At 32.3% G+C, this 16389-nt stretch overlaps 1 protein-coding gene across 1 annotated transcript; it reads left to right on the plus strand.

Annotated features, from left to right (window-relative positions):
* The first annotated feature begins 2336 nt into the window (after window positions 1-2336).
* On the plus strand, window positions 2337-10362 carry LOC106110544 (uridine phosphorylase 1-like). The gene is made up of 8 exons (XM_013292402.1): window positions 2337-2520; window positions 4420-4537; window positions 6206-6329; window positions 7065-7214; window positions 7793-7978; window positions 8364-8502; window positions 9589-9782; window positions 10203-10362. The coding sequence occupies exons 2-8, from the start codon at window positions 4434-4436 to the stop codon at window positions 10302-10304; spliced, it is 999 nt and encodes a 332-aa protein (XP_013147856.1). The 5' UTR covers window positions 2337-2520; window positions 4420-4433; the 3' UTR covers window positions 10305-10362.
* The last annotated feature ends 6027 nt before the right edge of the window (window positions 10363-16389 follow it).

The raw sequence follows: 16389 nt of genomic DNA on the forward strand, positions 1-16389 counted from the left end.
TACAAACGCTAACAAACATCCATCCATCCATCTAAACTTTCGCATTTATAATATTAGTAAGAAGTAAGAAGTAAGATGATTAGTATGATTATGAAATATAGTGCGATAAGTAATCCGTACCGGTGGCCACAAATGGAACTTAATTATGATAGCTCACTAGCGCCCTCATTTTTTTAAGTAGATTTTATTACTAATATAGTAATACTAGCCTTTACCCGCGACTCCGTCTTCGTAGAATATAAAAAAAGTGATTAGCCTATATGTTTCTAGACTATCCTCTACATGTATACCAAAATTCATTTACATGCGTACAACCGTTTAGGTTACAATCTAACAAACATCCATCCATATAAACTTTTGCATTTATAATATAAGTATTTGTGCTGTTACAATTTCGTTTTACTTTTAGTCACTGGGTCAAATGTGATTGCCGGTTTATAATATTTGCGAGGTATATATTTTACGTTGGATAATTGAAGACGAAGATTTCTATAGTAAGTGGCGCCATCTTTTATGTGAATTAGACACTATTTAGTATATTAAGTTACCGAAAGATGGCGGTATAAAATTCCATTTTTTTTGGAGACAATCTTATCTTACTATATATTGTTATATAAATATAAATGCGATAGTTTAGCTGGATGGATGGATGTTAGAGTACGTAGCCTAAACTCCTGAACGGATCTCGATTAAATTTGGCACGGATGAAGAGGATAGTCTGGAAGAACACATAGGCTACTTATTTTTCTTTTAAATTCTACACAGAAGTAGTCGCGGGCGAAAGCTAGTATTTGAAATAAAAAAGTAAATCATTTGAGGGAAAAATGATTCGTAATAGAAGAGGTAAGACAAGTTAGTTTCACATTTTTTCAAAATGAAAATTATGGACCGGCAAGAAAAATATGTGAACAGATGCATTGACCTCTACAAAAAGCAAATGACGTATATTTTTAATTAACTAATAATAACCTTAAATACGCTACAAATGTCTACCAAACTAAATGATTAGGTGACGCAATAAGAGGTCAGTCTGATTAAGTTTTTCTTAGAACTTATTGCGGCCAGTACCTAATTACATTTCATATAATTGACCTTCACAAATAGTCATGGCCGATTTGTTAATACAAAGTTTCAATACGTATCTATCACTTTCGCCCGCGGCTCCGTCCGCGTGATATTAAAAGAAACAAAAGTAAATAGCCCACGTTTTCTTCCAGACTACCCTCTACAACTATGGCAAATTTCATCGAGATCCGTTCAGCCATTTAGGCTACAAACTCTAACAAACATCCATCCATCTAAACTTTCGCATTTATAACATTAGTGAGATAAATTCATTCAAAGTATAATAAAAACTTAGAACGATTTTCCTTATGTTTTATACTAAAATAATGTACAAACAAAGTGTACCTCAGATCAATCTATCACCAGAAAGTGGGTTTCAATTCTTAGATTTGACATAAGGATAACTTAAATATAGTTTAAAAACAAAGTATTATATTTAGTTTTTGTATAATGCAATTTTAATTTATTACAATACTAAAAGGACACCTGCTTGATAAGTTGCAATGTTAACGGGTAATGCTAGAAAAACAAATGGTCGCTTAATATTTTCCTCTATTTTTATTGTGAATAAATACATCTGCGTAATTTTTACTTTTTCGCAAAGGCGATTTTTTAACGCTCCCATTAATATGTTTTGAAATCACTGATGTTAGGTCTTATTTAGCGCTCAAAATGCAACACTGTTGAATAAAAAAAGCATCGCCCTGTAAAATCCTATCGTATGTACAGATGGAAATGCATTTGTTCTACATCAACGTTTTTTTTCCGCGCGTTTTAAAGCGCCCTTGCGAATGGCAGTTGTTTTGCTGACGCTACAATCGGATGTCATTGAAACAGAGTAATTTAGGACCTTAAACATTCTCGCCTATATTGCTAATCTCGGTTAAACTTTTCTTGTTCCGACACGAATTAGTTACTAAATTACTACTCGACTAATTTACGTAGTATGAAGTAGGAATCAATCTATACTCGATTCTATAACGCTATGTTCATAAGTTTCACACGAGGGCAGAATAAACAATGTACTATGAACGCATTAACAGTTAACAGCATTAGTCTGTCTCAGAGTGCGTTCAGAAATAGCAATACTGCTTTGTCGTGATACTCTGTCTTAGTAATTTGCCCTCGTGTGAAACTAACATTAATATGTGTGGTAGATGATGTAATTTCGCAGTGCTTAATAGAACACCGGTTGTTGTACTTGTTTTTATTAATTCCACTTATTAATGTTAAACTTTTTTAATCATTATTATTTGTTTAATCAACCCAATTTTAAATACTTTTTTAAACGGGCAGTATTGTTCGGATTTTTTATATGAAAATCAATAGTAATAAAATGCTTCTTTGTTGATATAAGTTGGAAATTAATTACTAGTTTATTAGTTCTCTAATATTTGTTTTGAAATTAATTTATTGTTGAAGTTTTTTTTGGCGTTTTTGTTATTATAAAATCAGGTATGTAATATCGTTTTATTAACTGGTACTGGAGGGCAATATACTAATATTTTAAACGCGAAAGTCGGATGGATGTTTGTTACTACTTTTCACCAGAAAATTTTAATAGATCTCGATGACATTTAACACAGATGTAGAACATAGTCTGGAAAAACACTGGCTACTTATTAAGTGTTTTTTTTAATTTAGCATTGACAGAGTTGCAGGCAAATTCTAGTTTTTTTACAAAGTTTGGTATCTCCATCAAAAAAGTTGTATTTTTTGATACTTTCGGTGTTTTTTAATAATGCACTAAAGAACTGTACATGAAAAAAGGAGTTCTTTAAACAGATGCGTGTGATTTCTATTTTGTTAAATATAACTGGCAACTCGATAGTAACAATCTGCGATAACCTTGACAATAAACGTCACTATAAGGTTAAAGTTCTAAGATTAAAAAGTTTGTCAAAAGGTTAAAAAATTGATTTAAGTACCCAAGATAGTTTCGATTTGTATATCACAAAGTCGCTTCCTTGATTTTGATGCGGATTTTTTTGAAGGAAGGAAAGTTTATGTATATGTAAAATACACGTACAATTGTAGAAAACTACTGATAATTTTAAAGGTTTCTAATATTATGTTTTGTTTTGTAAATGTTTTTAGTTTCGGCAATAAAGGCAAAATAAAAAAAAATGATGTTTTAAAAAACAAGCACCAATAGCCTAATGGTTTGGGATACGGACTACGGATCTTGAGGTCGAGGGTTCAGATCTCGCCATAAGACTATCGTGAACCATATCCAGCACAAGCCTAGAGCTTAGTTGGAATGGTTAAAGGAAATATTAGTAAATTAACAGAGATCTACTAATATTTAAAATTTTCGTATCAGCATTAGACACGCGAAGCCAAGGCGGTTCGCTAGTTATAATATAAATTGAAGCATCTAAAGCTAAATGGTTAAGGCTCCGGACTTCTAATCAAGTGATTGTGGGTTCGAAAATAAATCGAAATCAAAAGTTATAGTCATCCCTCTCACACTATTTGAAAATAAATATGAGATGTATTCTGTGAAAGAGATGAACATAGCACGTATAACCATGTATTCTATTTACTTATATCGCTCGATACAACTCATGTTGAAATGTTACTGATATCAGCTTATTGGTATCGTGTGTGTACATTTAATCTTATCAACATGACACGCATGAATAATTAAATAAAACATTCAAAGGGAAGCGACTTTGAAGTTAAACTTTGTTAAATAACATTTAATTAAATGACAAAAATCAAAATAATTGACTTTACACTCTATAAGGTTGTAGTCTATCATACTAATATTATAAATGCGAAAGTTTAGATAGGTGGATGTTAGTTAGAGTTTGTACCCTAAACGACTGAACAGATTTCGATGAAATTTACTATAGATTTAGAAAACAGCCTGGAAGAACACATGGGCTACACGCTTTTGTTTTTTTTTTAATTCCACCCGGACAGAGTCGCGGGCGAAAGCCATTCTATACATACACATAATAAAATTGGAGTGTCTTTTTGTAACATCAAAAAAAAAATCCGGATATCGGGAAGATGTATTTGCGTTGCTAATAACGAAAATCGCATTAAAAAAATGTCTGTCATCTGTCCGCATGCCGCGTTTTTTTCGTATAATCTCCGAAACGGCTGGAGCGAATTCGACCAGACTTTCACTGAAGGGCAGCTGACATAGACGGGCATATTATAGGCTACTTATTATCTTAACATTGCGTGGACGAAGTCGTGGGCAACAGCTAGTCATGCATATTGAAATACTGCATTTTTTATCGGTGACAACAAGCGTGTATAGCAAAAGACAATTTGCATCCGTGTATAGTTAAGAGAAAGCTAAAGTGGACTAATCAAATTGATTTGTATAATTGATTTCAGACTTTAGTGACAATATGCCAGACTGTGACTGTGATTATATGTTACCAACTAAAGAAGGATGGGAAGAGCACTATGATAATTGTATAAGCAAGTGGAATTCAAATGTTCCATGTCCAAAGTAAGTCCAATTTATTTTACTGTTAATGGTAATCTATACTATCTATACTATTATAATAAAGCGTAAACACACACTTCTTTGTTGCCTAAGATGTCAGCAATTACAGTATATTTTTGAATAGTTCTTTTTTTTAATAAAAAGCCCTACACTTACGTCACGCTTTAGGCTATATATTTTCACGCTATTAAACTTAGGGGGTAAATATTTCGGATAAAAACCCAAATGTGGGAAAGAGAGCATAAGATGTTGCCAACATCAAGGAAGCAAAATTGACATGTTTTGTCATCATGTCATGTCTGTCATTTTGACATTTGCAATTGAATTTGACTAATTTAATCAATAAAACAATTTTCATAATCTCATGCGAATGAAGTCGCATGGGAACAGCTAGTGTTTAATATAAGAGCAGGCGCATTCACTAAACTCTGCACAACTGATGTGCGATTGTCGATTGTTTCGCAGCCAATTCAACCGTTTAGTTGCACAACTAAAAATCGAGTGTGCGCACCTTCATGTAAGCTCATAGGAATCAAAGCAAGACTAAACGGTTGTGCGATAGTTTAGTCAAAGTTGTGCGCGCTCTTATCGTGTAGGTTTGCTGATGATTCCCCCTGATTAACGATCAGATTACGCGTACGTCATCAGTTCATCGGTAAAGCTGTGGCAAAATGTAGCATTAGACAACCGTTATTTAAAAAATAAACTGCAAACTTTGTGGCACAGTGTAGATTTTTAAAATTTTTGACTTTGATGACGGAATTTACAGATATAAAAAGTTAAGAGCGTCTAAGTAATTAAGTAAATAGCTAACCTATTTACTTTTAAATCTTACTTTTTACTATGGATGGATGGATGTTTGTTAAACTTTGTAGCCTAAACGGCTGAACAGATCTGGATGAATATAGCACACATGTAGAGAATAGTCTGGAAGAACACATAGGCTACTTACTTTTTTTTTAAATACCACGCGGACGGAGGCGGCTGATAGCTAGCACGTTATAACAGGCAACCTACCAAATGAAATAAACTTTAATTTTCAAAGCCAACCCCCTTCGTTTAACTGACCCATCAGGCTGTACAGTCGAGATTGTCAAATATTTGATCAATCAGTTTGATCAAATGTTTGCCAAAGTAATAAGATTGGCCCATCCACTGGCAAGCGTCAGCTAAAGTCAATCTAGTTTAATGGTAATTTAGAGAGTAAAATTTTGTTATAGTGTATGCTATTATTATGAAAATATTGTATATTAATATAATGAAGAGGAAGTTTTTTGTCTGTATTTTTATATGTATTGAAATAACTCAAAACTACTAGGCTGATTTTAAAGATTCTTGACCATTAAAAAGCTACGTTTTCGGTGAGTAACATAGGCTATGTTTCATCGTTAGAAAGGTATCTGTGAGTAGCATAGGGTATATTTTTTTAATTTCACGAGGACATAGCCGAAAGCAACAGCTAATAAATTAAAAATGAGGATGTATTTGCGTCATTTTTTGACGTGAAAGTTATTGAATCACACAACATGTGATGGAAAACTTTTATTTTTTCCAAGTGCCATAATTATATTTACTCAATCCTTTTTTCTAATATATACTGAGTTCTATAATATGCTTGTAATTTCTTGCATATCTTCATTTCGTTTAATTAACTATGTTAATTTATTTTAGATATGCAGACGGGTCTATTCGTCTATTGAATAAGAATCTAGCGGGAATGCAGCAAGACTTCATCTACCATTTAGGACTGGATACTGCTAAATACGACTTAAAATCCATGTTTGGAGATGTCAAAGTATGTATTTTATTTAATTATCAGCTATTCTCAGAGTCATTAATAGTGACTACGGATTAAAAAAATCTGCTTCAAGATTGCTTAAGTAACTTTTAGACGCTTTTATAAAAAAGTACAGTAATGAAAATATGCGGTGTCCATTTGTAATTTTTTTTTTTAATTAACCTTAATCGACGGAGGAGACGCACATAAAGAGGATATTTCCCCTTCCTATGCATCTCCTCCATTGTCAAGTCCACTTTCCCTTCCCATATTTTCTCATAAGAAAAAGGGTGGAAAGGAAAAAGGACCAAAGTTAGGCCTCCGGCACCACACTCATCAGACGAAACGCGAAATTGCTCCCACTTTACGGCTATCTTCTGTGGAGTCGTGGTATTGCTGGCGGCGAGCCGACCCGTTCGTGCGAAGATGTTAAAGCGGGTCTACCAGTGTGAAATTCCATCGTTCCTTGCAACGAGACAAACTGCGCTTCTTACAAATAACAAACTAGATAATAAAGTCGCACAAAGCATAAAGCCGTGTACCGATTGTTTTTTTTTTTATACAGACATTTAAATGATAAATTCTTTTGTTTTTTGTTCTGCGTCGTCTCAATGAGTACAAAACGTTTAAACAATTGTATCTTTTAATGTAAATCACCGACAGATTTCCCGACTGTACTTAAACGGAGAAAAGGGAAAGAACAAAAAGAGAGAGACAGATATATAGTTTGTGTTAATTTACTTAATTTTTCAGTTCGTATGCATGGGCGGGACCAAATATCGTATGAAAGAATTCGCCAAACACATGGCTAAAATATTGAATATAGACTACGAAGCAAATAATCTAAGTAAGCACTCGCATAGATACGCGATGTATAAAGTGGGACCTGTCATTTCTGTTAGTGTAAGTAAAGTTTTTCACATGTTTTACGCTGAAAGTCGAAAATTATGAAAGGTATTTACTTTTCTCACAAATGTCATGAAATAACTGAAAAAGTATCGTATTAACTGCTAAGTATAGAATTTGAATGTAATTTAGGTCACTGACCACTATAAATAGACAGGCTAGACGAAGTATTTGCCTTTTCGATTGACGCCATTTTGGGTTTGTTGGTCGCAGTTGGTGGAGGTTTGAGAAGTAATATTAACAGCGAGTTTAAGTCGGAAAATTTGAAAAATTTCTGTAAATTTATAGAGATCAGCGAGTTATGATAAGACGGACAAAACGTAGATTAAAACTTTAAAAGGAAGTTGGATTTTAGGAATTTAAATCATATAAATATGATAAATGCGAAAGTTACGATGGATGTATGGATGTTTGTTAGTTTTTGTAGCATAAACGGCTAAACAGATCTCGATGAAATTAGACATAGACGTAGAGGATCGCCGGGAAGAACAGATAGGCTACTCATTTTTCGTTTTTTTAATCACACGCGGACGGAGTCGCGGGCGAAATCTAGTATATAATAAATCATTTTTCAGCATGGTATAGGTATATCTTCAATGACGATACTACTGCAGGAAATATTAAAAGTGTTATATTATGCGAAAGTGAAGAATCCGATAATCTTCAGAATAGGAACTAGCGGTGGTCTGAAAATACCTGCGGGTTCGATCGTGATATCTTCCTGGGGTCTTAATGGTACTTTGGAGAAGACATATGACCTTGTAAGTTATAAAGGCATAAGTGTACATACAACTTTTTACTTTACACTACCTTGTAGTTCTAACTAGTAGTGTTTTGTAAAACCTCGTACCGTTTAAAGTTTAGTAAGTCTTGGATTAAAACAATAACTCTACTTATCTACATTATAACCAAGATTTTTTTAAGCTACAGTATGTAACTAATAAACTGAAAAACTACTTCTTTTAAAGTTCCATCATTAGAAAGCTGCATTATCATACGCAGACAGTGTTCTTTTTTATAATTTATTTCTTAAAAGTTTTTTTTTAATCCCGCTTGTCTAAGTGCCATCTTATGTTATTTACAACAGGGAACATCATACTTAAAAGGGCATTTTTATATATCAAACATTTCTAAACTTAATTTCAGCCAGTTTTAGGTAAAATTCGTAAAATACCGTCTGTATTCGATAAGCGTTTGGTACAAGAACTCCAGTCTATGGTGACTGAGGAAGATGGATTTATCACATATAGTGGAGGAACTATGGCGGCTGATGACTTTTATAGAGGTAACTCATTTAATGTCGGTTTCTACTGTCGATTCATGTATAAAAACTTCGAAAACATATAAGAAAATTGACTTACAAATGTAGTTTAAAACTACACTAAAATTTCTGAATAACTTAGACTATCACTTCTTGAAATGATCGCTTAATAATTTTTTTTTTTAAATATAAAGTAAGCTAAAAAAGCAAATAAATATGATGTAAGCTTACTAATATTATAAATGCGAAAGTTTAGATGGATGGATATTTGTTAGAGTTTGTAGTCTAAACTGTTGAACGTATCTCGATGAAATTTGGCATAGATGTAGAGGATAGTCTGGAAGAACACATAGACTATTATTTTTTTTTAATTCCAGGTTAATTGGGTTGCTGGCGAAAGCTAGTACGAAATAATTTTTTAAATTCACTAAAGTTAAAATGAAATAGTTTTCATGAATTTATAAATGTAATCAAAAGCAACACGGTGTTACATAATTTGAAAGTCGTCCCGAATTAATTAAGGACGAACATTTTCATTAACAAGTTGTATTTAATGAATTTTTATTAGACTAATTTAAAATATTACGGTTCATATATGTGACACGAATTAGTTAATCACGATAATATACTTATGTTATTGAGGTTAATTATTACGTTTAAACAGTGGTATAGCCCATTTTAACATTTTCGCTCTGTAGGAACGTGGAATTAATTCCATAAATTCTTTAACCGACTTCCCAAAAGGTGATTATCAATTTAAGTATGTGTGTGTGTTCTTTTATGTGTGTTATTTATGAAAAATAGCAGATTGTTGTTAACCTATATCTACACAGTAAAATTGTGTTGGATGTAATATCGAAAAATATCCAGATTTCGCGATGATTTATTTGCGTTACTTTTAACGAAAACGGATTAAAAAAATTAACTCTCCGTCTATCTTTTGTCTGTTTGTCTATGTGTGTTTTGTCTGTCCGCCTGTCAGACTTTCTTCTATCCGCTTGTCTTCTGTGTGGTTGACTGTCTGTCTGTTTATCTACTGTGTAGTGGACAGACAAAAGATTGTCTGATTGTCTGTCTTCTGTCTACAGTAAATATTTATGCGTTTCAAAGGTCAAGCGCGATTGGACGGTCCGTTTTGTGACTACACGTCGGAGGAGAAGCAGTCATACTTACAGCATCTATGTGCGCTGGGCGTGCGCAATATAGAGATGGAGGCGACCGCGTTCGCCGCAATGGCACGGGAAGCGGCTGTGCGCGCTGCAGACGTCTGTGTCACTTTACTGGACAGATTGAATGGAGATCAGGTAAGCAGTCTTACTTTTAAGGGGAATGGTTATTTTAATAACTGTTTTGTGTACCGAGGATATATGTATATAGGAACTTTTGCCCGATACATGGTCCGCATGGAATTAAAAAAGTAAGTAGACCTTGTGTTCTTCCAGACTATGGTACCCTCTAAATTTATACCAGCTGTTGCTAGCAACTTCGTGTGAAATTTAGAAAAAAAATAACAGACATAGCCTATGTTAATCTCAGATTAATTTCCTCTCTAACGGTGAAAGAACATTTAAAATCGGCTTAGTAGTTTTTGAAGATTGGAAGAATTTTATCACAGATGTAGAACATAGTCTAGAAGAACACATAGGCTACTTATGCCATTTTTTTATAATTCTGCGCGGACAGTCCCGGGCAAAAGCTAGTCTGAGTGTTATATTTGTTTGCAGGTGACAACAGACAAGGAGTTATTGTTAAAATATCAAGAACGTCCTATGGTTATAGTCGGAAGGTATATCGCCAAATATTACGAGAAGATAAATAAAACGTGAATAATTAAACACATTTTATAATCAAGTATATATAAAACATTTAAATCTACTTTTGTTTATTATTGTCAACCAAATTTTACATTTTATCCTACAGGGGTGGCAAATCATTGGCACGCCACATGTTTTGGGTGGGTCCCCGATCACTAAAATCATTAGACAGTAAAAAACAAAAACACTTATTTCTATATCTCTGGATAATTCTGTATATGAAATTAAAAATGATAAATTTGATTACATTTATTTTATCGGTCTCTCTAATAATAAAGATGTGGAAAGAAATAGAAATTAAGAACAAAGAAGACAGAGATTATTTTTCAAAAAAGTAAAAGTTTTGAGAAGCAGTCAATTATGCTCAACTTAAATTATTATCTTTTAATACTTTTAAAATGTGGAAGTAGAGGTAATGAAATCAATAAAGAATTTTTAACTTCATTACTGAGACGTTGCTTTGCTCTTTGCTTTGTTAATTAAAAAAGATTTAAGTACATTATAACTTTCAAGTGCTGGAATTATTATTTTATTTTCTTCTTTCATATATCATACGTTTTGAACACCTTTGAACTCAGTGACGGTGAAGAAAGATAAAAAAAAAACAGAAAAAAACAACCTCTACAATTAAATGTTTTAAGTTGCTTTGAATATCATTAAAAATATGATGAAATTGTGTGTATTTATAAATTAGACGTTGTATTATTAAAGAATAGCTTTCGCCCGCGACTTCATCTGCAAAGAATTTAAAAAACAAAAGGTACAGCCTATATATTCTTCCAGACTATCCTCTACGTGTATGCCAAATCTCATCGAGATCCGTTTAGCCGTTTAGACTACAAATTCTAACAAACATCCATCAATCTAAACTTTCACATTTATAATATTAGTAGGGTTATTTTTTAATTTTACACTGGTCCGTTCGACTTTACATTAGCCAGACTCCGGGGGTTGAATGCGCAAAACATTTCCCTCCAAATACATCCTACGTCAGTTCGTAGCGGCACCTCGTAGAGGGTGAACGTCTACGCTGCTACGGTAACAACCTATTGTTATGAAATAGACAATTTTCTTTATTAAAACTCATTTATATTAACAGGAAAATAATAGTTCTGTTTAATTATAATATAATTGTGATTTTTTATATAGAAATAATTGAGTGATGGTCATTTTCCTGGTGTAGAGTGTATGTGAGTTTGTGCTAATCGCGTGAGATTAGCCGTTTTTACAGTGAGATTTTTTTATGTGTTTCCGTAATTTATTAGTGTACGATGGTGCGTTTCAATGTGTTCAGAATGTATTTCTCTGATGTATAATGATTGGTGAGTATTTTATATGATAGGTAACTTTTTATAGTCCGTTTCAGAGAAGAATAATGGTTACAGTAACTTTAAATTATTTTTAAATAAATTTCAAATTAAGTACATATTTTATGCTATGTTTTAAATGTATGTGGTTTCTCAAAATTATGTTAAATTATGTTTTTAACGCACTAAACTGTTATAATGTAAATAAATTAAATTGTCATATTTTGATCTATTTATAACTATAAATATATTTATAACTAGAAATATAGCCAGTAACATATTACTCACAAATAAATTACCTTTCCATAGGTAAAAGAATTTTTAAAATCAGCCCAGAAGTTTCTGAGTTATTTTAATACATACAAAAATACAAATCTTTTCTCTTTATATTAACATGAAGTAATATTCATTATTTAACTGTCAATTAAATGTTGAATCTTCATGAATGATGGTGTTTCAAATTACCGTCGCACGGTTATTAAGCTACTGTACTGACCTATTTAGTATTTATGTATTTTAATATGGAAACAAATCTTATAAACCAAGTCTATTTATTTCTAACGCAAGTTATTGTGATTTATAACATGCCTAAAGCGAAAAATACAATAGAAATATGTGAAGAAAAATGGAATATTATTAATATATGGAGCGTGCAAGTAGTTTGTAAACGTGCTTTGTATTTTAATGTATATTTCAACTATAACGAAATTTTGCTATTTTACGACGGCTCCTACGGATATCGTAGTAACCCAAGAAATAGGATTTTTCAGCAGAACGTTACGTTAACTGTTTATGAAATGAAATTGTACCTGTACAGAATTTTATTTTTCAATTCACGATTTTATCTGTATTCTCATTACAACAATTTTAAATGTTGATTTTAGAAATATGTTTTTAGTGGTGGTCGAAAAAAATTAAAAGTACTTTTGCTCATAAAACGAGTTACAACGTTACGCGTAGGGCTCGTCCATTTAAATTCAGTGTAGGGCACGAAAAGTATAATTACGCTAAATCAAAAGTTTCAAGTATTCGTCAACACGCAATATCCTACGTTACCTACACGCGAAAGCCTTCCTTTAAATGTACTAAGTATATGAATGCGTATTTAATCAACTTTTAAATTAAGTTAACATAATTATGGTACAAAAATGGTCGTAAGCCAAGACCCACTTATAAGTAATTATGGTGGTACAAGCTCACATTTATAAAAACAATGTTTTTTTTTTATCCTACTGAAACCATTCCAATTTTAAAACTTGACCAAGTAAATAACCAAACCTAATAATAGATTTTTATTTGTTAATTTTGATAAACAAGGACATTGAAATACTTTTACTAACGTTAAAGTAGCAAATTTACTCAAAACAATAATTAACAATTATGATAAGCGACATGATTTGAGATCAACTTCGACAATTAATATAATAAAACAAGCTGTTCCTGTGCGGCTTTATCTGCATGGAATTATGAAAATTATATTTTACGAGCTGTTGCCCGCGACTTCGTCCGCGTGGTATTCGAAAACGTACAAACTATATAAATTACAAAAAGCTACGTATCCCTCGGGAACCGGACATTTCTCGGGGATGAAGCTTATCCCATGTGTACTCCAGACTTTGTTTTATATCTGTGCCAAATTTCAATAAGATATGTTGAACCGTTGCAGAATGATCGAGTAAACATTAAAAAACTAAATTAATGAATCCCACGGGAACCGTAACTATGCCCGGGATAAAAAGTAGCCTATGTGTTCTTCTAGACTATGCTCTAAACCTGTGCTAAATTTCATTGAGATCCGTTCAGCCGTTTAGGCTACAAACGCTAACAAACATCCATCCATCCATCCATCTGTCCAAACTTTCGCATTTATAATATTAGTAAGATTGTTTACATTTGACAAATTACCAATTGCTAATGTCAAAATGACATGACATGATGACCATGGCAATCTTGCTCCTTAATGTTGGCAGCTTGTAGTCTATGGTCCCTTTTCCACGTGAAGGTTTTTTTCAATTTATTTATCCCCTAAGTTTAATAGTGTGAAAATATATAGCTTAAAGCGTGTCGTAAGTGTAAGGCTTTTTATTAAAGAAAGAATTATTCAACAATATGCTGTGATTGCTGACATCCTACGTCACAAATTAGTGTGTGTTTACGCTTTATTATATTTGTATAGAATAGATACGAGTATGTACAAAATACATGAAAGGTATTATTTATTTAAATCAACGTACATAACCCTTTCATCTTCTCAATAAATATAAATTACGACAGACAGTTTACATTCTAAATGCCAGCGGTGAAACAAACGGTGTCGAAAATTTACAATCGGCTTAAACTCACCACTGATGGTGAAAGATTTGTTACAGCTATCTAAATGGTACCCCTTTCTAAAGGTTGTATATAACCTATATAAATTCTAACCTCAAATTTATTAAGGATTCTTGAAGTTTATTAGACGGAAGAAAGTATGGATGGATTTTGTAAAAGAGGTTATGCTTAAGAAGGGAGAGAAATCAGATATGACGGCTCATAGAGATGTATGGATGACCATATACTATCCAGATCCGTAGGGATGACATTTGTAAAATATCTACATATTTTTGGTTCAAATTGGTTTAAATAATTTGCAATTTGAAACAACTATTATATCTTGGACTTGTATAATAAAATAAAGACCGTAATATAATTGTTATACAAAAAAAAGTACATGCAATTTAAAATATTTAGAAAAATATAAAAACATTTTTTTAATACAACAAAGAGTAAGCAAGTTGTTTTCTAAAGCCGATGTCTTCGTACAAGAGAGTAAAAGCTTTGTTCCAAAAAGGTAAAGCGCTTTAGAAGTTTAATCTTGTTTACAACAATTCTATTTATGAATTTAATATTTATTGCGGTATTCTAAAATCATAAAACCGACAGATCTTTTTACTTTGATCACTGTATTATGCTTTTATAGATTAGTAGCTGTTGCTTTCGACTTCGTCTATGTGAAATTTAGAAATAAAAAAAAATGTAGCCTATGTTACTCACAGATAAATTACCTTTCTAAATCATAAAATCGGCCTAGTAGTTTTTGAGTTATTTCAATACATATCAAAATACAAATCTTTCCTTTTTTAATATTAGTATTGATTTATGCTGGGTTTCTGAAGTTACCATTTATATTAGAATTACTTAGTGACTCATTACTGGTAGGATTGACCTAAGTCTCAACTAAGTAAAACTCAAATACGAGTACGTATCGTAGTTCCAAAACGCATTTCATGAATTTATCGAATCAAAAATACTAACTATTGGTTATGTTGGGAAACCGACCATAAATAATCAACGTCGACTTATTTTTTTCTTCTTGTGACTGAGTTGTCACTGTTTGCCTTGAAGAGGCATTTACAGATTACGTCGACTTACTAAACATTATATTTTAAAGGTTTTACATTGACTCTACTGAAGTTTGAAAAGTTTGTGGTTGCTTTTGACATTAGTACCTATGATGTCTTATTATGTAACTTTAAAGACAGTAAAAACTGGCTTCAATTAATGCAAACGGCATCAAGTAATCCGGTTTACTCGGATCCGTTTCCGAATAAGCCTCAGTTATCCTCGGAAGCATTAGTTATCCGGCTTATCGATGCAAATGTAAGCCTTTAACAATCTAAAAATGCATATATCAAAAGTAACAAAATTATTTAATACTTCGAAATATGAACTCTATTTTATTTTTATTGTTAGCATTTACATAACTGGTTTTATGTAACACTAGCTGTTGCTCGCGACTTCGTCTACTTAAAATTAAAAAATAATATACTATAGCCTATTACTCGCAGATAAATTACCTTTCTAACATACATACAAAAATACAAATCTTTCTTCTTTATAATATTTATTAGTATAGATATACGAGTAGAAAAGAACCTGGTATGAGTAAAAATATAAACACTACATTATGTAGAACCAAAGTGAAAAATAATATATTTTCGCCAATATAGCGAAACGACCGCTGTCAATGGATATTAAATAAATTCGCTACATCTCTTACAATTGAAATCGAAGAGCTAAAACGTGATGCACTGGTATAGTCACACGAAAATATCTGGCCCGGTGAGCGTGGACCTACTTTGCGGTTAGTTATCAGAAAATGTGTAAAACGTACATAGTTAGAAAGTGACATAAAAACAGCTACAGTACGAAAAGGGTTTTGTAACACTTTATGGTATTACCAGAAGGGCGCTAGTGAGCTGTTTATAATTTAGTTTGATTTATGCCCACCGGGTCAGAGAAAGTTGTCAGTCTATATTCCAAAGGAGCAATTCTAACAGACTTAAGACATAATGAGAATTACGTTTAACATTCAAGTCGTTTTACTAAGGAATTGTTAGACACCCTGTCAAGTGAAGTTGCATTTTATTGCACTGCAATAAGGTTGAAATTCCAAACAGCAATAAAATGTAACGCTGTTAGAAACAATGCTAGGAAGTGTAATAAAGTGGGCCGCAGGAAGAGCAGGGGAGTTAAATTGGATACGTGGAAAGGGCAAAAATACTTCAATACGTACAGAACCTTGCTAGGATTGCGGTCTGGACTGATATAAGATATAAATAATATATATAAAAAATATATATAAGAGAAAAGATTTGCATTTTTATAAGTAACGAATAAAATAAAAAACTTATAGACCCCTTTTAACGATTCTTTTATCATTACAAACATTAACTAACAAGTAAGATAGGCTATATTTATAACTAGCGGATGCTCGAGACTTCGTCCGCGTGAAATTAAAAAAAAACTTA

Source organism: Papilio polytes, unplaced genomic scaffold, assembly GCF_000836215.1.
Source record: "Papilio polytes unplaced genomic scaffold, Ppol_1.0 DF824225.1, whole genome shotgun sequence".
NCBI classification, from domain to species: domain Eukaryota; kingdom Metazoa; phylum Arthropoda; class Insecta; order Lepidoptera; family Papilionidae; genus Papilio; species Papilio polytes.